Raw genomic sequence first — 23,182 nt, forward strand, 5'->3', positions numbered from 1 at the left:
GGCAACTCTTTTGTTTGTTCTCATATGGGTTCCATCCCTGCTTAAATGTCTTTCTAAAAGAGCAACTCCACCTACCCCCCCACCTGCTTCTTAAAGAGAAATTTCACCTGGAAATCACTAGAATATTTGTCTTTAACACTGTATTATCCTTAGCCCTGAAAATATGTTATGGTACATAGCTGATGCTTACTAAACATGTTGATATAATGAATATCATTAAATGACTCCATATGAAAAACACCAAATACTACTTTATTACTATCATAAATATTTTATAAATTCCCATTTATAATTTATGGTAAAAAAATCAACAGAACACAAGGTACTACATTCATAGCACTTGTTGTATATATCTCTTTAGAACATTATTCAAACTGAGTTAAATATTTGTGGAATCCTTGAAACATTTCAAGAAAACATGACTTGGAATCACTGCTCTAGACCTGTTACTCTCTTAACATAGATCAATATGCAAAAATATTTAGGACTAGTTATCCTAATAGGTTTCAAGTCAACATTAATCATGTTAAAAATCACATATACAAAGGAAAGAAAATTGATTACCATATGGAAATTTGCATATATATATTGTCATATGGTTAATTAAGCACCACATTAATCTGTATTTTTCTTAAATTCCCTAAAAGGGTATTTATGATCTCTGAGGTAAATTTTAAAGAAAATTTAAATCTACTGTCACATAACAAAGGCTTTTAATAGTTCACTGTCTAAATAGTCTTTTGTTTCATTAAATTTTACAATGACACTAAAAAGTTCTGCAAATATCACTGTTTTGTTTTTTGGTTCAGCCATACTTTTTTTTTTTCTGTGTTCATGATCTCTTAATGCTTGATAGCTATCTAGTCCTCTTTCCTAGTACTAACAGAGTACTATTAGGACTCCACTGTCACTACCAGTTCTCAGGAGTTTTCCCAACTTTTTATCCAGCATCCCAATACTTCTCTCCAGGAAACTGCCTTCTGACATAGTGTTTAGAACATGCATGTAATCCCCATCTTTTTCCTCCTTTTCTGTCTCTCAAACTTATTTTTCCTTCTTTCACTACAATTTAATTCAGCCAAACACTTGTCTAGATAGGCAAGAGATATGTTAGGAACAAATGTTTCCTACCTTGTACTCTTTTCTTCATTTTCTGCCTCTTATATTAAAGTCTCAATTCCCCTATTATAAAATTTAACTTGAAGTTTATATAAGAAGCATACAAAAATGGTATAAAAGTAAACCATTTTCCAGGTAAATGCACACCAAAAGAAATCCAAGGGAATAATATAAGAAGCTAAAATTCATGGCAAAACATATTTAATGTATAAACAAACAGGATTACTTTTTTCTTAACTGTAGAAATGTAAGAACTACCAGGACGAATTATAATCTGTATGGCAGACTGTTTGTTTGTTACATAAATGGCTCCCAGTGAATCATACCACCTGCTATCTGTATCCTTGTGTACTCCACTCTCTCACACTGACTCTAGACTTGCTTTGTTCAATGAAAGATGAGCAAATATGATGCAAGTGCAGGCTTGATAAACTCTTGTACATTAGGGCTTGCCCTCTTGTAATGTTTTTTCTGTCATGGGAAGAAACACGGTCTAGTTTACTGGAGGAGGAAAGGCCATGCAGAACAGAGACAGTCAAGTCAATGAACCATGAAAAATTATAAAACATCCTGTTTTAAACCACTGAGTTTTGGAGTGGCTTGTTATATAGCAATGGATAAGAGCTACACTTCGTAGAACCTTATCATCTCTCTTTATTTATGTCTGTGGAAGACCAAATGGATAAAAGTTAAATAAAGCTATACTTAATATGAAAAAACACTTAAGGTCTCTCAGCAAACTTTAACAGTACTAGACCTGCTGTACCTGTTATATTTCTCCCTCTACCCCAGCTATTCAGTCCATTTAAAAAGTATTTACAAGAATCAACACTTTAACTATTATCCTATACATTCTATATAGGTAAAGAAGTAGAAACTGTATCAGTGAACAAAAAATACACGATAAATATTTTTATTTTTAAACATGAATTGTACATCTTTCATATAAAAGATGAGATTCTAGCCTGTTTTTAAAAAATTAATTATACTTGCTGATACTATCTTTACATTTTTTACAGAAGCTAATTTTCTCTAAATTTGCAGCTTCATTCCATAGCTTTTATAGACTCATAATCTCAAATATATTTCCAATATCCTTTAAAAAATAAATTCATACAAGATAATTTTAACACAATAAAACTTAACATATTACAGCACAACTGCCCAGCCTTCCAGCTACCACTGAATACTTTTCCAGTACAGAGAAGCCAACATGTTGGAGTAATTAATTCTCTGTATTTACCTTTATTAAAAAGAGGTTTTTGGTAGTGAGAACAAATAATCTCTCATTTGTTGCTTGAAAGCCTAAAATAGGATCACTGGTTTCTAGGCTTGCTACCTGCTGCTTAGCAACCTGCCCTACTTGCCTGCCTTCCTTCCTATTGTAAAGTACAGTGGACATGGGAGTGGGCTGACGATAGATGAAAACTCGTCGAAGGCACTCGCAGAGGGCTGCATAAGAGTAATTTGGAGCACAGGCAAAAAATTTTTTGTCTCTCTTTGATGCTTGGACGTAGCCTGCCAAGAAATATGAGACAAAAAAAAGAAAAACTATATTATTAAACAGAAGGGGAAAAACAGTGATTTAACATTTAATAGTTCATAAATTTTATTACAAATTGAAAGGGTTAAATAAAAATATATATCACAGATACTCAACAATGGTTAAATTCTGAACCATTAATGACTAGCCACAATCAATCTCTCCCAAATGGTGCAAAAATAAAGCATTAATTCCTAAGGAACAAAATAGTGTTTCATCCCTTCAAAAAAAAGCACAATATAGTTCCTATATAATTTCCATGAATAATTAAAACACTAAAAATCTAACACACTAAAAACATGCCAAAATATCTTTAAATAATAATTGAGTACATCATTCACAGATGTGGCATTACAGCATCTTTTCTTTTTTCTTATCAAATAAATGGGAAAATGTTTATAGGATGTATTATAAAGTTGTTTTAGGAGTGTGTGCATAATGCAGACCCCATCCCCGAAGGTACTAATATGCACAATGCATTCCCATTATTTCTATAGTGTCAGTGGTATTTTTATACACCAATACCAACACTGTAACAGGATTTGTACTTCACCTCTCAGAAGTAGAGCCTTGAGACCACTACAAACTCAAAGAAAATTCAAGTATCTATTTTAAAAAATTCCATTAGGATATCCCTTGAAAACTAATTAAACTTTGAAAAAATAATCTTTTTAAAAATTATCTTTATAGTTTAAAAGAGCATTTATGTTCTGAAATAAAAATTAGAATTTTCAGATTGGGACATGACTACTGAACATTATAACATGTGAGAGAGGAAATATAACACTAATGTAAATTGAGACCTCATCAAACAATGAATGAGCAAAGGAACCACTGAGCACAAGCAGATCAATGCTGGTTTTTTAATATTAAGCAGGCCTTGAGGAGGAAAAAATAGAGAGGACATAGACACCTATTTGAGAGCCTAGATTTAGCTCTCCAGGCTAATCTTGACAAAATAATGTACATAACATCTCAAGACTACACATCTAATGTAATGCTGATTTAACTTAAATTCAAACATAATAGAATTCCATTATACTAGGGGATTTAGGGATACAAAAGGAATATCTGAAAATTAAGATAAAGCTTTCCTCTTACTGAAAAAAATAGAATAAAAAATCAGGAATTTTAGTAGAAAGGCTAGAAATTATGTGGCTAAATTATTCAATCAAACTTTATTTCAGGTCATAAAAATCCATTTGGAGTCTGAATTAACCAGTTTAACAGCCCATATTACTAACTATAAGGGATAATTGAAAAAATCTCCTCTACAGTTAGGGCTGTACATATACAGCAATCACAATGCATAATTTTACTTCCTGCTGGCAGTTTAAAATAACCTTTCAATAAAGCAACAGCTGTGGTCAATTCATATAAAAAATTTCTCCCACACAATACTAATGTATTTTATCATTAAATCAATTATTGCATAAGTCTACAATCATGTAGCTCAAAATGTTTCAAGCTCTAGTTTTAAAACCAGTATTTTCCCTTTTATCCTACAGAATAAATTTCATTTCTGCTTATCATCATCTTCCCGAAGTATTTTCATTATAATGGCTGTTTTTCACTTAAGTTCCATGTCTCATAATGTGCTTTACCTTAGAGCAATTCCATGATTACCGAAGACTACTCTGAAGAAACCTGAATACAAGTTCTATGTAGGGTACTGTCAAGCCCCTTGTTCATATTCTGATATTGTATAGCTTAGTTGGAATAAGCAAATAACTGATTAGAATGATTCATGCAGTTAGATAACCACTTTGATTTCTATTCTGTGCTGATCTTCTGCACAAGCATAAAAACAAATTAGTCCTACTGTTCCAAAAGTACTAACATTCATCAACTATGTACAAGCAACCAAATTATAGCACAAATCAATCCAAGCATAATGAGGACAGCTCAAATTTAAACAAACCCAAAAACTTAAAAAAAAAAAAAAACGACTAGTTTTCAATGTAAAGGAAAAAGTTGTCAAGGAGCTTGCTTATACCTAAAGCATTGAACGTTGCGATATGCTCCCACATATCGTCTTGGTTGCTGGAGTGTGGTTGCCAGAGAAGTGCATCAACATCATGGCGCAAACAGAAGCAGGGCATTTCTTTAGGATCCACTATGACAGAGAAAAGGTACTGGTTGCTTCCAAGATTCACCTAAAATAAAAAGTGACAAAAAATCATTTACTCAACAACAAATTAATAATAATACGGATGACAGCTGACACACAGAACTACATGTCAACAACTGTTCTAAACTTTCTATATGCCTAAAACTGATTAACAACTCTTCATAATGCTCCTGGGAGAAATGTGCTATTGTTAGGTCTATCTTAAAGCTGAGGGAAGTGATGCACAAAGGATTTAAGTAACTTGCCCATGGTCAGGCTGGTTATAAGTTGTGGAGCTGAGATTTGAATCTGGAGTCCATGTTCTTAACCACTACACTATAGTATTTGTCAACTGTTAGTAACTCATTTACAACATGCTATAAAGCACCAATTTTATAGGCAGAATATTTTTTAAACCACAGAATACAAATGTGAAGTTTACAAATGCTAATTTGTAATAATAACTACGAAGAACGATAGCTACTATGATTTATGAGCACAATCTATGTGCCAGACATGTTATAAATATTAACATCAATAACCCACAAGGCTCTTATTATCTTCATAGATGAAAGAATATACTTGAGAGAGCCTGAGTAACTTATTCTAGGCTACACAGAAAAATCACAATGCTAGGATTCAAACGCAGATCTGTTTACAAATTATTGACTTTGTACTGTCTATTTACAATAAAATGTCAAGAATGTTCATTATGTTAATAATTTTATTGCAATATTGATGGCTAAAGGAACTCATTTTACTACAGACTCATTAGGTTGAGGCTCATAACTGGATTCCATCTATAGCAATACTTTTTTTTTAATGGAAAGAGGCTGCAGTGATATTCTTCATTACAAATGCTGTTTATCAGAGTTAAAAAATGCCTAAATACCAACAAAAGTCATATCAAATATAGAAAACATAAAATATGCATAGTACTTAATAAACACTGAATTGCTTCCATGAGTTTTAGAGCAGACTGGAGAATAAAATGTTGGGTTGAAATTAAAGGTGGAGACCTGACCTATGTTCAATAGGGAAAGCTGTGAAGTGGCTCTCCAACACAGGCCACAGGAGAATCCAGAGACAGAGCAACCTAATTTGTGTTGCTGCAACAATGCCAAGGGATAGGGCTTTTGGGCGGGGCCAGTGCTTGTTCTCTGCAGAAGGGGAACAGGCTAGCACACAGTGTTCACGGACTATTTCTTCTCTCCCTTTGCTCCTGATAATCACTGGCTAAGTGAGGTTTATTTTCAAAATCACTGCCAACTAACTGGCCTTTTATATTACATTTTACAGTAAGTTTTATTGTCAAATGCAGTTTTTTCTGTAGTTTCAACTGTATTCTCATTACTTTGTTTTATACTTTCCATGAATGCATGTTTCAGCAAATAGTTTGTGGATCTGCCCCCCAGAAAGTGAACAAATTATTCCTCAAATAAGATTTGGATGCTTTAAATATACTCAAAGCTAATTATCTGGAAGTTTTAAAAACAAATTATAATAAACTAGTCTGATGGAACTAACTGCAAATATAATTTACTGTGAGATAAAACACTCCCTTTAAATGAGATTAATTTTTTCTTTATGTAGTAAGAGACTGTGTGATATTCATTTAATAAATTCTAGCCTTCCTATTCTTCATTTTAAAATCAAGTATTCCATACAGCTAAATAAAAAAGATCACACCACTTAAGATGTATGATACTTATTAGGTTGGTCAGCGGCCATGTTAGGAAAATAAACTTATAATTCCATTCAAAGGTTGCAAGCTAAGAGTAGACAAAGGAACTGCAGATAAACACTGCTTTTAAGATAACACCTAAAAAGTGGTTTCATCTTTCTCATGGTAGTTACTGAAACCTCTTGATAATTCTTTATACCTTTTACTACTTTTTCTTGCCTCACTGCACTAGCTAGGAGCTCCAGCATGAGGCTGACTAGGAGTAATGAGGGCAAACACCCTTGCCTGTTACCAATCTTAGGGGAAAGCATTCTAGCTTTTTTACCATGAAATACGATGTTAACACTCGGTTTTTTGAGGAGGCAGTTACCTTCAACTCCTAGTTTGCTAAGCATTTTTATCATAAACAGATACTAAGTTTTGTCAATTCTTTTTCTGCATCTACTAGAATGGTCAAATATTTTTCTTCTTTAGTCTGATGATACACTGAATTATGTTGATTGATACTTGAATGTTGATGAGTCAGCCTTGAATTCCCTGGGTAAACACTACTTGGTCATGATGTATTATCCTTTTTACTTACTGCTGGATTTCATTTACTAATATTTTACTGAGGACTTTTGTATCTATATTCATGAGGGATACTGGTGTGGTTTTTAATTTTTTTCCTGTTTTCTTGTCATGTCTTTGCTATCAGGGTAATGCTGACCTCATAAAACAAGTTGGGAGGTGTTCCTTCCTCTTCTATTTTCTGGAACTATGTATAGAATTGGTATTGTTTGTTCATTTGGTAGAACACACCAGTGAAACAACCTAGGTCTGGAGATTTGTCAGAAGGTTCCTAACAATAAATTCAGTCTCTTTAACAGATATAAGACTATTAAGGATATCTATTTGTTCTTCAGTGAACTGTGGTAATGCTTGTCTTTCAAGGAATTAGCTTCACTTAAATTGTCAAATATATGAATATAGAGTTATTTATAACATCCCATTATTACACTTTAGTGTCTTTTGGACTTGTACTGACATGTCCATTTTTATTTCTGATATGGTAATTTGTGTTGTCTTTTTCCTTGGTTACTCTGGCTAGAGACTTATCAATTTTGATCTTTTCATTGGTTTTATTATTTTCAGTTTTCAGTTTCACTGATTTCTGCTCTTTGTAAGTTTCCTTCCTCCTACTTGCTTTAGACTTGGTTTGCTCTTCTTTTCCTGGTTTAAGACGGAAGCTTAAATTATAAAATTGAGACATTTTTTTCTACTGTAATATAACATGTAATGCTATAAATTTCCTTCTAAGCACTGCTTTAGCTGCATCCCATATGTGCTGTGTTTGTTTCATTTTCATTCCATTCAAAATATTTCCTATTTCCTTTGTGAGTTCCACTATGACTCACAGGTTATTCAGAAATGTATTTAATTTCCAAATACTTGTGGATTTTCCAGATTTTTCTGTTATTAATTTCTAATTTAATTCTGTTATGGTCAGAGAACATTCTGTTCATGATTCTTATTCTTTTAAATTTGTTGACATTTATTTTTGGCCCCGAATATGGTCTATTTTGGCAAATGTTCCATGTCCCTTCTGGGATTCCAACTAGATGTATGGTAGACCATCTGATATTGCCCCACAGCTCTTGGATGCTCTGTTTTTTTGTTTGTTTGTTTTTAATCCCACCCCATTTCCACCCTCTTAGGTTAGTAAAAATTAGCAGAACTGAAATCAATCTTCAAGGTTACTGATTTTTTTTCCCCTCAGATGTATTGAGTATACCGATGAGTTTGTTGAACGCATTCTTCTCTTGTTGCTGTGGGTTTTTTTAAAAACTTCTAGCATTTTTAATCGACTCTTCTAGTTTCTCTCTGCTAAAATTCTGTATTAATTTATTCATCTTTTCTACTAGAGGCTTTAACAAATTAACCACAGTTATTTGAAATCCTTTGTCTGGTAGTTCCAAAATAGAGGTCATCTCTGAGTCTGGTTTGTTTCCCTTGTTTCTTGACAGCAGGATGTTTTTTTACTTCTTTTTGTGTGTCTTGTAACCTCTGACTGAATACTGGATGTAAAAAACAGTAGAGACTGAGGTAAGCAGTATTTATGCCTGGTAATGGACACATTTCTTCTGCTAGGCCATTCGTGTGGGTGGTCATGACAGAATACTGGATGTAAAAAACAGTTGAGACCGAGGTAAGCAGTATTTATGCCTGGTAATGGACACATTTCTTCTGCTAGGCCATTCGTGTGGGTGGTCATGACAGAATACTGGAGGTAAAAAACAGTAGAGACTGAGGTAAGCAGTATTTATGCCTGGTAATGGACACATTTCTTCTGCTAGGCCATTCGTGTGGGTGGTCATGACAGAGGGAGGTTGAGAAAGGGCTAAGAAAGGGCTGATCTGAGCTTGAATTCTGTTGTTGCTATGGTTACCTTCAGTGCATCACCAACTTCAAATTCCTTCCGTGTTACTTTGCACTCTGGTGGGGACTGAGATGCTGGATGATCTTCCCCAACTGTACTGTTCCACCCCTAACTTTAGGCCTTCACCATTCATCCGCATTTCAGAGAGTCTCTCTATGCTCTTACTCCTTCCCTAGTGGTAGATTTTTATTGCCTGTTACTTGGTGCTTCTCAGCCTGATGATGGTGGATGGAAGGATATAGGCAGAGGGTTCTCTTGGTTCAGCCTCAGTATTGGGCCTTGTGTCCTTGGGTTTCAGGGTTTGGGCCTTTTTAGTGATACTGCCTCATCTCCAATGGTAGGAGAATTCTAATAACCTACCCTTGATTTCCTGCCCCTGCCTCAGGCATAGTGGTGGTGTTTTAAAATTATTTTTATTTTCCCCGGCTGCAGTGGGTCTTCTTCTGAGCCCTTAGGATAAGATCTGATGCTCTTCCCTCAGCAGCTTAAGGCTTTTGCTACTTAAGGAAAATAAACCAGGCAGGACTTCATGCTTCTTTCACAGCAGAAGATACTTCCCTCCTCCAACCCTGCATCACCAAGGTGGCTTTCCTCCTGTCTCCTCCCCTGCTCCCAGTCTTTCGCATCAGGCCCTGGTCAAGGTCCGTAAAGAGGATCTGTAAATCCCATGGGTTCTATACTTTCTTGTTAGCCCCCACTAGGCCTTTAGCAGTTTGTTGAATTTTTCTTACCCACTTATATGGCAATCCTTTCTTCTTCCCATGTTCAGATGAACCAGCTCTCCTATCAAATCTCTCCTTGGTGGTACCTGTTTTTCCTTGGATTTCAAGCTAGTTGATTGCCCTGTAACCTCAGATCTCTGAAAAATTTTTTAAAGTAATGATTCTACAGATTATCCAGGCTTCTCTTGTTGTTACATTGGGAGTGACACTCTTTCCAGCTTTCTAGATCCTAGACTGAAGTAGAAGTCCCCTGCTCACTGTTTACAAACTTGCCTAAAAAGCAAGCCACTTATAATGAGCAGACTGGTGACAGTTCAATATCCACAAGAGCTTCCATATACCCAAGTAGGCAAACTGTAGGATCCCACACCCTGGCTTCTACTAACAGAATCAAGGGTAGATGACTAACTTAAAAGCAAACATCTTTTATCCATTGATTTATGAAATGGTTAGATTGAAGTGTTTTCTTGAACAGGTGCTTCCCATAGGGGATGGTGGCTGGCCAAAAACAATAAATCCTCTTCTTTGGAAGTCTAAATGCCAAAGATGAACAATAAACATACAGCCAATAAGAAAGAGAGGCAAAAGACATACCCGGAGAGACTATAGTAAGTAAGCAGAAATCATGAGGTAGGAAGTGAATAACAGAGGTATGAGCAGCAGAAGCAAATAAAGAAGATGGTGATGTGATGATAATGGCACAGCACTACAGTAGAGAGCAAGGGACACTTGATTCTCAAGAGACAAGTAGATTACCTTGTCATCAGAACTATGTGCTATTTTCTAAACAATGTTTCCCTTCTCTTTTAGGTCTAACTTGCAAATGCATTTGTTTACAGAATGACTTTCTATTTCTCTATGAGATCTAAAGAGATTGTTTCCACTATTCATTATAGTCTCCACATATGTTCACACTAAATATCTATGACTTGAGGTAACAAGAGATCTTCTCTGCTCTTTGCAACCTTTAAAAGTACAGACTAAAGGATTTTGTCCAAAAGAGAAGAAAATCAGAATTAAGATTACAAACTGAAGCAAACTAGTTTTGCTAATAAGTTAATTAAGTGAATGAAAATAAAGTGCAAAAATTAAAAAGTACAATTCAAATTAAGTGCACTTTTTGTATGATGCTATAGAAACAAAAAAAAATCAATATAAGAAAATGTTTGAAGAACAACAAAGACATATCATCATTAATTTGAAGCAGACAAAACAGGGAAATAGATGTTATTCATTATCTGGCATGGGCAATTACCTGTAAGTATCAAGAACAAGATGGTCAATTCAAAGTCTTAAAATAGAAAAATCTGCAACCTAGAATACTCTACCCAGCAACATTATCATTTAGAATAAGAGAGATAAAGAATTTCTCAGTCAAGCAAAAACCAAAAGACTACAGCAATACTAAACCTATCCTAAAAGAAATAGTGAAAGGTCTTCTCTAAATAGAAAGGAAGCAAGAAGATATAGGAAAGAGAAGCTCACAATTGGAAAGTAAATCACTTAAATAAGCCAGTATACAGATCAAAAAGAAAAAAAAAAAGCTATTTGTGAAAGTGATGATAAACACAAGGGACAGCAAAAGGATAAACATAAAGATGTAAAAGAGGACATTAAAATCATAAAATGTGGGGGAGGAGAGTAAGAAAATGTAGATTTTTTTTTTTTTTTTTTTAGTGTTTTTGAGCCTATATGACTATCAGTCTAAAGCAAGCAGCTATTGGAAGGGGTTAACATACTTGAAAAACAGGGTAATCACAAATCAAAAATACAACAGATTCACAAAAACCAAAAAAAGGACACAAGCATAAAATAAAAGGAAATCATCAAACTACAAAAAGAACAACAAAAACAAAAAGAAACAAAGAAGAAACATAGAATCAACTGGAAAACAAAGTTTAAAATGGCAATAAATACAGTTATCAATAATTATCTTAAATGTCAATGGACTGAATGCTCCAATCAAAAGACACAGTATGGCAGACTGGATAAAAAAAACAAGAGCCTACATTATGCTGCATACAAAAGATCCACTTTAGGGCAAAGGACACACACAGATTGAAAGTGAGGGGATGGAAAAAGATATTTCACGCAAACAGAAATGACAGGAAAGCAGGGGTTGCAATACTCATATCAGACAAAACAGACTTTAAAACAAAGGCCATAAAGACAAAGAAGGACACTATATAATGATAAAAGGATCAATACAAGAAGAGGATTTTACACTCTTTACACTCGTCAACATATATGCACCTAATATAGAAGCACCCAAGTACATAAAACAAAAACTAACAGACATAAAGGGAGAAACTGATGGGAATACGATGATAGTAGGAGACCTTAACACCCCACTCACATCAATGGACAGTTCTTCTAGACAGAAAATCAAGGCAACAGATCCTAAATGATACAACAGAACAGTTAGAGTTAATTGATATTTTCAGGATTACATCCAAAAAACACAGAATATACATTCTTTTCAAGTAGACATGGAACATTCTCTAGGATTGACCACATAACAGAGCACAAAACAAAATTTGGTATAAAAGTTATTTCAAGCATCTTTGACAATAGCATGAATCTAGAAATCAACCACAGAAAAAGAAATGAGAAAAAAAAGATTACATGGAGACCAAACAACATACTACTAAAAAAACAATGGGTCAATGAGGAAATCAAAAAGGAAATTAAAAAATATCGAGACAAATGACAATGAAAACAACCATACAAAATCTATGGGATGCAGCAAAAGCAGTTCTTAGAGCAGTTCATAGCAATACAGGCCTTTCTCAAAATACAAGGAAAATCTCAAATAAACAACCGAACCTACCACCTAAAAGAAAAAGAACAAACAAAACCTAAAGTCAGCAGAAGGAAAGAAATAATAAAGATCAGAGAGGAAAATAAATAAGAGATTAAAAAACAACAGAAAAAACATCAATAAAACCAAGAGGTGGTTCTTTGAAAGGGTAAACAAAATAAGAAATGAAAAAGGAGAAATCTCAACTGATGCCACAGAAATACAAAAAAACCATAAAAGAATACTGTGAACAATTACATGCCAACAAATTCAACAACCTAGAAGAAATGGACAACTTTCTAGAAACATACAGCCCACCAAAACTGAATCAAGAAGAAACAGACAATTTGAACAGACCAATCATTAGAAGTGAAATAGAATCTGTAATTTAAAAAAATTCCCTACAAACAAAAGTCTAGGACCAGATGGCTTCACAGGTGAACTCTACCAAACATACAAGGAAGAACTTTTACCCATCCTTCTCAAACTATTCCAAAAGATTGAAGAGGAGGGAACACTCCCAAAGACATTCTATGAAGCCACCATCACTCTGATACCAAAAGCAAAGACACCACCAAAAAAGAAAATTACAGGCCAATTTCTTTGATGAATATAGATGCAGAAATTCTCAACAAAATACTAGCAAACCAAATCCAACAACACATAAAAAAGATCATACACCATAACCAAGTGGGACTCATCCCAAGTTCACAAGGATGTTCAACATATGTAAATCAATCAACGTGATATACCACATGGACAAAAGAAAAGATAAAAAACACATGATCATCTCAATAGATGTAGGAAAAGCATTTGACAAAATTCAACATCCATTCTTGATAAAGACTCTTACCAAAGTGGGTGGGTATAGAGGGAATATATCTCAACATAATAAAAATTATTTATGACAAACCCACAGTCAAAATAATACCCAAAAGTGAAAGCTGAAAGCATTCTGTGAAAATATGGAAGACAAGGATGCCCACTCTCACCATTTGTATTCTACATAGTATTGGAAGTTCTAGCCACAGCAGTCAGACAAGAAAAATAAAAGGTATCCAAATTAGAAGAGGTAAAATTGTCACCATATGTAGATGACATGATACTATATATAGAAAACCCTAAAGACTCTACACAAAAAATTACTAGAACTGATAAATGAATTCAGCAAGGTAGCAGGATACAAGATGAACATACAGAAATCGGTTGCATTTCTTTACACCAACAATGAAATATCAGAAAGGGAAAATAAAAGAAAAAAATACCTTTTAAAATAGCAACCCCAAAATAAAAAACTTAGGAATAAACCTCACCAAGGAGGTGAAAGACTTATATGCTGAGAACTATAAAACATTAACAAAGGAAACTGAAGATTATTCAAAGAAATGGAAAGATACCCCATGCTCTTGGATTGGAAGAATTAATACTGTTAAAATGGCCATACTACCCAAAGCAATCTACAGATTTAATGCAATCCCTATCAAATTATCTATGACATTTTTCACACAACTAGAACAAATAATCCTAAAATTTATGTGGAACCATAAAATACCCAGAATTGCCAAAGCAATCCTGAGGAAAAAGAACAAAGCAGGAGGCATAACCCTCCCAGACTTCAGACAATACTACAAAGCTACAGTAATCAAAACAGTGTGGTATTGGCACAAAAAACAGACCTATGAATCAATGGAACAGAATAGAGCCCAGAAATAAACCCACATACCTATGGTCAATTAATCTTCAACAAAGGAGGCAAGAATATAAAATGGGAAGAAGTCTCTTCAGCAAGTGGTGCTGGGAAAGTTCGACAGTTGCATGTAAATCAATGAAGTTGTAACACACCCTTACACCATGCACAAAAGTAAACTCAAAATAGCTTAAAGACTTAAATATAAGACAAGGCACCATAAAACTCCTAGAAGAGATCAGGGGCAAAACATTCTCTGACATAAATCGTACCAATGTTTTCTTAGGTCAGACTCCCAAGGCAACAGAAATAAGAACAAAAATAAACAAACGGGACCTAATCAAACTTATAAGCTTTTGCACAACAAAGGAAACCATAAACAAAATGAAAAGACAACCTACAGAATGGGAGAAAATATTTGCAAACGATGCAACCGACAAGCGCTTAATTTCCAAAATATACAAGCACTTCATACAACTCGACAACAAGAAAACAATCCAATTGAAAAATGGGCAGAAGACCTAAAGAGACATTTCTCCAAAGAAGAAATACAGATGGCCAATAGACACATGAAAAGATGCACAACATTGCTAATTATTAGAGAAATGCAAATCAAAACCACAATGAGGTACCACCACATGCTGCTCAGAATGGCCATCATTAAAAAGTCTACAAGTAACAAATGCTGGAGAGGGTGTGGAGAAAAGGGGACCCTCCTACACTGTTGGTGGGAATGTAAGTTGGTGCAGCCACTGCGGAAAACAGTACGGAGGTTCCTCAGAACACCAAAGTACAATTACCATATGATCCAGCAATCCCACTCCTGGGCACATATCCAGACAAAACTGTAATTCAAAAAGATACATGCACCCCTGTGTTCACAGAAGCACTATTCACAATAGCCAAGACATGGAAACAACCTAAATGTCCATCAGCAGATGAATGGATAAAGAAGATGTGGTATATATATACAATGGAATACTACTCAGCTATAAAAAAGAATGAAATAATGCCATCTGCAGCAACATGGATGCATCTAGAGATTATCATACTAAGTGAAGTCAGAAAGAAAGACAAATACCATATGATATCACTTATATGTGGAATCAAAAATTGGCACAAACAATCCTATTTACAAAAGAGAAATAGACTCAGACATAGAGAAGAACAGACTTGTGGTTGCCAAGAGGGAAGGCAGGTGGGGGAGGGATGGACTGAGAATTTGGGATTAGTAGATGCAAACTATTACATATAGAATGGGTAAACAACAAGGTCCTACTGTATAGCACAGGGAACAATATTCAACATCCTGGGATAAACCACAATAGAAAAGAATATAAAAAAGAATATATATGTGTATAACTGATTCACTTTGTTGTACAGCAGAAATTAACACAACACTGGAAATCAACTATGCTTCAATAAAAAAAATAAATAAATAAAAATAAAAACATCCCAAAACTCCCACTGAGTTCACAACTTGGTAGCCAAAAGCAAAATGCAACAGCAAATAAGAAAGAAGGAAAAGAAAAGGATGACTGTTTGGGGCACACACTGTCAAAGGTAAGAATAGTACCCAATAGCTTATTAGCAGTGGAAAGAACAAAAACAAACCATGCAGAATCAGAGAAGAAATTTTTAAATGGAGTAGACTGAGACTACTTAGTGTGGGAGTAAAGAACCCAACTTAACTTCAAATGCTTCTAATGGCTTTACTATAGACATATACAGCATGGTAATTAATATTCACTCTGATGACATTTGACAATCTATAAAATGTTACTTTCTCTTCAGAATGCTCTACATTACACTTGGGGCAAATAATAAATTTTAGTAAGATTCCATAAAAAAAAGCTCTAAATATAGTTTTAGCACTTAAATGAGAAGAACTAATTTATACTAGGCAATTTATTTGAAAACTCATTCTTTGTTAATGCCAAATAACCTATTGCCTTAAAAAAAAACCTCTTAAATTCATAAACCCTTTGACAAATAAAATGTAACCCCACATTTCTTCTATTCTCATGTTTGTTTATCTTTGAAGTACCAGTGAAGATTACAATTAGAGTAAAATATTCTCTAGAGAAAAATTTGGAACATGAATTTCAAGTAGTCAATTCTTTTCCTTCTCTTTGTAGAACACTTAGCAATTAAAGACTTCTGAAGATTATATGTCAAAGTGAAGACATTTAAACAACCTTTAATCACTGCGATTACCAAATTTAAACTGAAAAGTAGTATTAAGAAAAAGGTTTTATCTATTCATAAATAATGTGTCTGTTGGAGGTCAGATTGAAAAGTTAATGACATGAAACTTTAGCTCCAAATTCATATTCTGTACATAGAATAAATTACTAAAATTTACTCTTTCTTACTATGCATGAAGTATTGAGTTGATCTGTATCTACTACTGTATAAGGAAAAACACTCCCTGGTGTCTCTCCTTTACTCACAATACCACCACACTCAAAACATTTCTGACACTAGATGTGTAGGTTTTCCACACATCCAGCAATTCTGACACCAGGTGGGTGTCCTACAATTAATTCAGTTCTGACACGATCTACCTGGAGATAGCATCAGATTACACAGGTTAAGGGCTCAGTCCCACAAGACTGAGTACCATTCCCCTGCTCCCCCTACCACCCCACTTCAGATGCCAATCACAAATCCCAAGTTGTCACCTGTACTTCCAACTGACTGCTATAAATCAAGAATTCCAACGACTCTCCTTGGGTTCAATATTTGCTAAAATGGCTCACAGAATTCAGGGAAACACTTAACTTATATTTACCAGTTTACCATAAAAGGATATGATAAAGGATAACTATGAACATTCAGATGGAAGAGATGCATAGGGCAAGCTTCTAAAGAAGGGGAACAGAGCTTCCATTCCCTTGCCAGGCATGCCACCCTCCTAGTACCTCCATGTGTTCAGCAACCCAGAAGTTCTACAAACTCTGTCCTTTCATATTTTTATGGACATTTCATCACATAGGCATGATCAATCATTAACTCAGTCTGCAGTCCCTCTCCCCTTCCTGGAGGTTAGAGGAGGGCTGCTGTGGAAAGTTCCAATCTTGTAATCATGACTTGGTCTTTCTGGTGACCAGCCCCCATCATGAAGCTATCCAGGAGCTCACCAAGAGTACCGCCTCATTAGCATAAAAGACACTCCTATCACCCAGGAAATTCCAAGGGACTTAAGAGCTGTGTCCAGAACCGGGATCAAAGACCAAAAACCAAAATATGCGCCTAGTCCTAGTGCTCTTATCACTTAGGAAATTACAAAGGTTTTAGGAGCTCTGTATCAGGAACTGGACAGAGATCAATATATACTTTTTCACAGCTACCTTACTTAATCCTATTTAATCTTCACTACCTGAGAATTCCCATTTTATGGAAGAAGAAACTCAAACTCAAGAGGTTAAGAGATTTAGGTTAAGAAGCCGATAATATGTATATATACTGGTCAGTTGTGTTAATAAGTTGTACATGTGTGATATGTCTAAAATTGATGTCTGAAAACTACAGAAAAGTCTTATAAAATCCTGAGTTACATTTTGTTTGAATATCCATTCATAAAGGTAACCATATAATTAAAGACCTTCTAATACTGACTAGAGATTGTAGCATAGGAAGATGTCAAATCTTAGCTAAGTAGTGTAAAATGAAATGGGAGGACATGCACTTAAATTTTTAATAAAAGCCATAGAAAGAAAATAACTATTACTTAGAAATATGAGAAAAAAACGCTGATTTTTTTTTCATTTTGAAAATTATCAAGTTGGATCTTTAGCTGTGTGTATCATAATTAATATCAAATTTCACTATTCTAATGGAGGATATATATATATATATATGTAACAGACAACAGAAATACATACCAGAAAATAGAAAGTGCCGTGAGGAAAAAAAAAAAAAAAAAGAGCAAACAGGTGAGTAGATAATGGGGTTGTGGTTCCTATAGGTTAGTAAGGATGGAAGCTAACGTGAACAGAGGTGTGAATAAAGTATGGGAACAAATGAGGAAAGGAAGAACATTTCAGGTTCAGAGAATAACAAATGCAAACACCCTCAGGGGGAAGCATGTTTAGTACAAGGAATAGCATGAAGGCCAGTGTGGTTTAAGAAAAGTAAGCTGGGGAAAAAATGGTAAAAAATGAGAGACAATCAGTACTGGAGGACAGTGATTTTTAACTATGGGTTTCAACATTGGTAGCAAAATCAATTTAGTAGATCAAGAAAAGAATTTTCTATTTTACTTCACTAAAAATAGTATGGAGTAGAGTACTAAAATATGTCTTGTACAATAAGGATAGTACTGTTTTGTGAAATCTTTGCTTCAGATATGTTCACGTTATGTGTGTATCCTGATCTCTCAATTTAAACTATACAAAATACAGTGAGTCATAAGGCTGATTGTAGACCACAGTGAGGATCCTAGACATTATTCTAAATGCGGCAGGAAGCCAGTAAAGGGAGGAAAGAAACAGGGGAATGACAAAATCTAAGCCCTTTACGAGGATTACTTTGAACTTCACACAAAGTACTTATTAATTCAAAGGGGAAGATGATAACTTTAAAATAGGGAAATCTGGTGGACACCACGTAATCAAATTTAACACCACAATAGTATGAAAACAGTAGATCTCAACCAAGTACCTCCTAATGTGATACACTGGAAAGGAAACATCATTTATGTAATATTATTCCTGGCAAAAATGCAAAATCAGAATCTGATCTTGAGGAAATACTGGACATAGTCTATAAAAGGTAGAAAATAAAGTCAGTGTCATAAGGCTGCATAATTGAATGTTCCAAATTAAAGGACACTACAGACACCAAAACTCAGTGCAATATGAGACATGGGATTGGACCCTGAATCAGGAAAAGAAATTGCTGTAAAGTACATTATTTGAGCAACTGGTAAAATTTGAATATGGACTCTATATGAGATGAAAGTATTGATATATACCAATGTTAAATTTCCTAAATTGTATTGTGGTTCTACAAGAAAATGTCTTCATTTTTAGTATATATTATGAGGTATTGGGGATAAAAGGGCATGGCATCTTCAACTTACTCCCAAATGTTTAAACAAAAAGAAATGGAGAAACAGAAAAAATGTGGCAAATGTTAATATTATAGTTACTAAAATCTAAGTGAAGGATACTGTATGGGCTGAGATGTATCCCCTCCCAAATTCATATGTTGAAGTTCCAATCCTCAGCACCTCAGAATGTGACTATACTTGGAAAGAAGACCTTCAAAAAGGTATTTAAAATGAGGTCATTGGGGTAGGTCCAATTCCAAAAGGATTGGTGTCCGAAGAGGAGATTAGGACACAGATACACAGATGGAAGACCATGTGAAGACAAATGCAGAAGACAGCCATCTAACAAGCCAAGGAGAGAGGCTCCAGAAGCCAACCCTGCTCAGACTTCTAGCCTTCAGAGCTGTGAGAAAATAGATTTCTGTTGTTTAGCCATCCAGTCTGTGGTACTTTGTTACGGCAAGTCCCAGAAAACTAATATAGGTACATAGTAGTTTGTTGTGTTATTTTCGTAACTTTTCTGTAAATTTGAATTTTTTTGAAAACAGTCAAAATTTTAAAATAAAATGGGTCACTGTGGCTACTAAATATAAAATTGGCTTATAAAAATCAACTGCCAACTCACTCTGTAAAGTGGGACAATAATAAAATGGAAACTTCCAAGACTGAATTATAAGGATTAAATGCAGCTGTGTCAATGCTAAAGCGTTACATGAACAGTTTATATTAATAGGTTAGTTATACATTAAGATACACCTTTAAGAAAAATTAGCTAGACAGAGGCTGGGTTACATACTCTATTTTGCAGAGTAATTTGAAATCTCACCTATTCTAGAGTTTAAGATTTAAGGTTAAAGGTTTAAGATTGATGTTTCCATGTGTTAAATGTATACCAAATCTTTCTGCTGCCCATCAGACACTCACTGCCTTCAGAGATGTAACATGGACAATCCTATCCTACACAAACAACAAAAATGAAACAAATATTATTTGCCAGTAAGTCTTTTTTCTACTGGTCATTGTTTACCCTCAGAATTCAGCGCTGATTACAGGAAGTCACAGGTATTGTGGACTCCGTCATCACACACACATACTGTTCTACCTGTTAAATTTAAAATTAAGAAATGGCTTCTCTGCAAAGATCACATCCGGGGTACTCTCAGGAAAGCATAATCTAAAGATGAAAGAAAGGGTATAACTGTAAAACTCTTTACTCAAAGAACTCAAAGTGAAAAGAAAGCACCACTCAGTCAGACAAAAGGCTCCCTAAAGACTTAAAGAGTATGCCTCACTTATCCAACAACGGGCTTCTAAATAGCTTAAGGACATTGTTCATCAGCTGAATCTCAACAGAAACTCAAGGTAGAGAAAGGCCTTATCTACAAGATATTGTGGGTGTGGCTTTTGTATAATGGAGTAAATCCTAGTAAGATTAACAGAATATCCACAAAATTTTAAGAAAATTAAATCAGCAAGAATAACAACAGCTTGGACTGAAATGGACACAGCACAAAATGAAAAGTGATCCTTAGATTCCCACCCCCCACCCCCACGCTTGCAATTTCTACAAGTTCCAGGATGTAGGCTATATTACTTTGCTAGTGTTGCCATAACAAAGTACTACAGACTGGGTGGCTTAAACAACGGAAGTTTATTTTCTCACACTTCTGGAGGCTAGAAGTCTGAGATCAAGGTGTTAGCATGGTTGGTTTCTTCTGAAGCTTCTCTCCTTGGCTTATAGATGGCTCTCCTCTCCCTTTTCTTCACATGGTCCTTCCTATGTGTGTCTGTGACCTAATCTCTACTAACAAAGACACCAACCGTACTAGATTAGGACCCACCATAATGGCCTCATTTTAATTATCTTTTAAAGGTCTTATCTCCAAATATAGTCACATTCTCAAGGTTAGGATAGGACTAGGGGCTAGGATTCCAACATATGAATTTGACGGGTATACAATTCAGCCCATAACACAGGCTGAGAAAACTATTAAAGTGCAAACACGTATAAACCTACCTTGAAAACATTGCAGGTTCGGTTTCAGACCACTGCAATATAGTGAATACCACAATAAAGTGAGTTTTTTGGTTTCCCAATGAATATAAAAGTTATGTCTACACTATACTATAGTCTATTAAGCACACAGTAACACTGTGTCTGAAAAAATAAATGTACCTACTTTAAAAAATACTGGGTTGGCCAAAAATTGACTCTTCCTTTCATGGACGACTGATTTCTCTGTAGCACGTAGTGCTGTTTGACAGCAGTTTACCTATAGAACTTCTTTCAAAATTGGAATCGATCCTCTTAAACCCTGCCACTGCTTTATCAACTAAGTTTAAGTAATATTCTACATCCTTTGTTGCCATTTCAGCAGTCTTGACAGCATCTTCACCAGGAGTAAGTGACTTGTCCTCCATAAAAGTTTTATCATGAGATTGCAGTAATTCAGTTACATCTTCAGGCTCCACTTCTAATTCCAGTTCTCTTGCTGTTTCCACCATATCTGCAGTGACTTCCTCCACTGAATTCTTAAACCCCTCAAAGTTATCCATGAGGGTTGGAATCAACTTCTTCCAAACTCCTGTTAATGTTCATATTTTGATCTCTTCCCATAAATAATGATGTTTTTAATGGCATCTAGAATGATGCATTCTTTCTAGAAGGTTTTCAATTTACTTTGTCCAGATCCATCAGAGGAATCACTATCCATGGCAGCTACAGCCTTACAAAGTGTACTTCTTAAAAAAGACTTGAAAGTCGAAACAACTCCTTCATCCACAGGCTGCAGAATGGATGTTATGTTAACAGGCATGAAAACAACATAAACCTCATCATGCATCTCAACTGGAGCTCTTAAGTGACCAGGTACAATGTCAAGGAGCAGTAGGTCTCAACAGTGGGCTTAAAATATTCAGTAAACCAAGCTGTACACAGACGTGCTGTCATCCAGGCTTTGTTGCTTCATTTACAGCCAGAAGAGATCTAGCATAATTCTCAAGGGCCCTAGGATTTTGGGAATGGTAAATAAGCACTGGCTTCAACTTAAAGTCACCATCTGCATTAGCCCTAACAAGAGAGTCAGCCTATCCTTTGAAGCCAGGCATTGACTATTCTCTAGCTATCTTCTTCCCATATAAGGCTGTTTCACCTACATTGAAAATCTGTTGTGTAATGTTGTTTAGCTGGATAACTTGCTGCAGCTTCTACATCAGCACTTGCTTCTTCACCTTGCATTTTTATGTTATGGAGACGGCTTCTTTCCTTAAACCTAATGAACTAATCTCTACTAGTTTCAGACTTTTCTTCTGCAGCTTCCTCATCTTTCTCAGCCTTTATGGAATTGAAGAAAAGTAGGGCCTTGCTTTGGATTAGGCTTTGGTTTAAGGGAATGCTGTCACTGGTATGATCTTCTATCCAGACCACTAAAACTTTCTCCATGTAATTAGACTGTTTCCTTCCATTCATGTGTTCACTGGAGTAGTACTTTTAATTTCCTTCAAGAACTTTTTCGTTGCATTCACAACTTGGCTAACTGGCCCAAGAGGCCTAGCTTTTAGCTTATCCTGGCTTTCGACATGCCTTTCTTACTTAGCTTAATCATTTCTAGCTTTTGATTTAAAGTGATAGACATGCAATTCTTCCTTTCACTTGAACACTTAGAGGCTACTGTAGGGTTATTAATTGGCCTAATTTCAATATTATTGTGTCTCAGAGAACAGGGAGGCCCAAACAGAGGGAGAGATGGGGGAACAGTAATCACTAATCTGCTAATCAGCAGAGCAATCAGAACACACACCTTTATCTCTTAAGTTTGCCATCTGATATGAGCATGGTTTGTGGTGCCCCAAAACAATTACAATGCTAACTTTAAAGATCATCACCGTAACAAATATAATAATGAAAAATCTGAAATACTGTGAGAATCACCAAAATGTGACAAAGAAACACAAGGTGAGCAAATGCTGTTGGAAAAGAGTTGCTGATAGACTTGCTTGACACAGGGTTGTGACAAACCTACAATTTGTAAAAAACAAAAAC

The 23,182-nt window shown here is 35.1% G+C and overlaps 1 protein-coding gene across 2 annotated transcripts in view; it reads right to left on the minus strand.

The window, feature by feature from the left end:
• Positions 1-231: 231 nt before the first annotated feature.
• The window catches only part of NUDCD1 (NudC domain containing 1), a 92,520-nt gene continuing 69,569 nt past the window's right edge, over positions 232-23,182 (minus strand). For both annotated transcript variants that reach the window (XM_082434311.1, XM_082434310.1), the window contains 2 exons: positions 4,659-4,818; positions 232-2,637 (listed from right to left, as the gene is read on the minus strand). In XM_082434311.1, the coding sequence (XP_082290437.1) occupies positions 2,345-2,637; positions 4,659-4,818 (453 nt within the window). In that variant the 3' untranslated portion in view covers positions 232-2,344. The remainder of the gene's footprint in view (positions 2,638-4,658; positions 4,819-23,182) is intronic.

The sequence above is a fragment of the Balaenoptera physalus genome (assembly GCF_965194825.1).
Source record: "Balaenoptera physalus genome assembly, chromosome: 17".
NCBI lineage: Eukaryota > Metazoa > Chordata > Mammalia > Artiodactyla > Balaenopteridae > Balaenoptera > Balaenoptera physalus.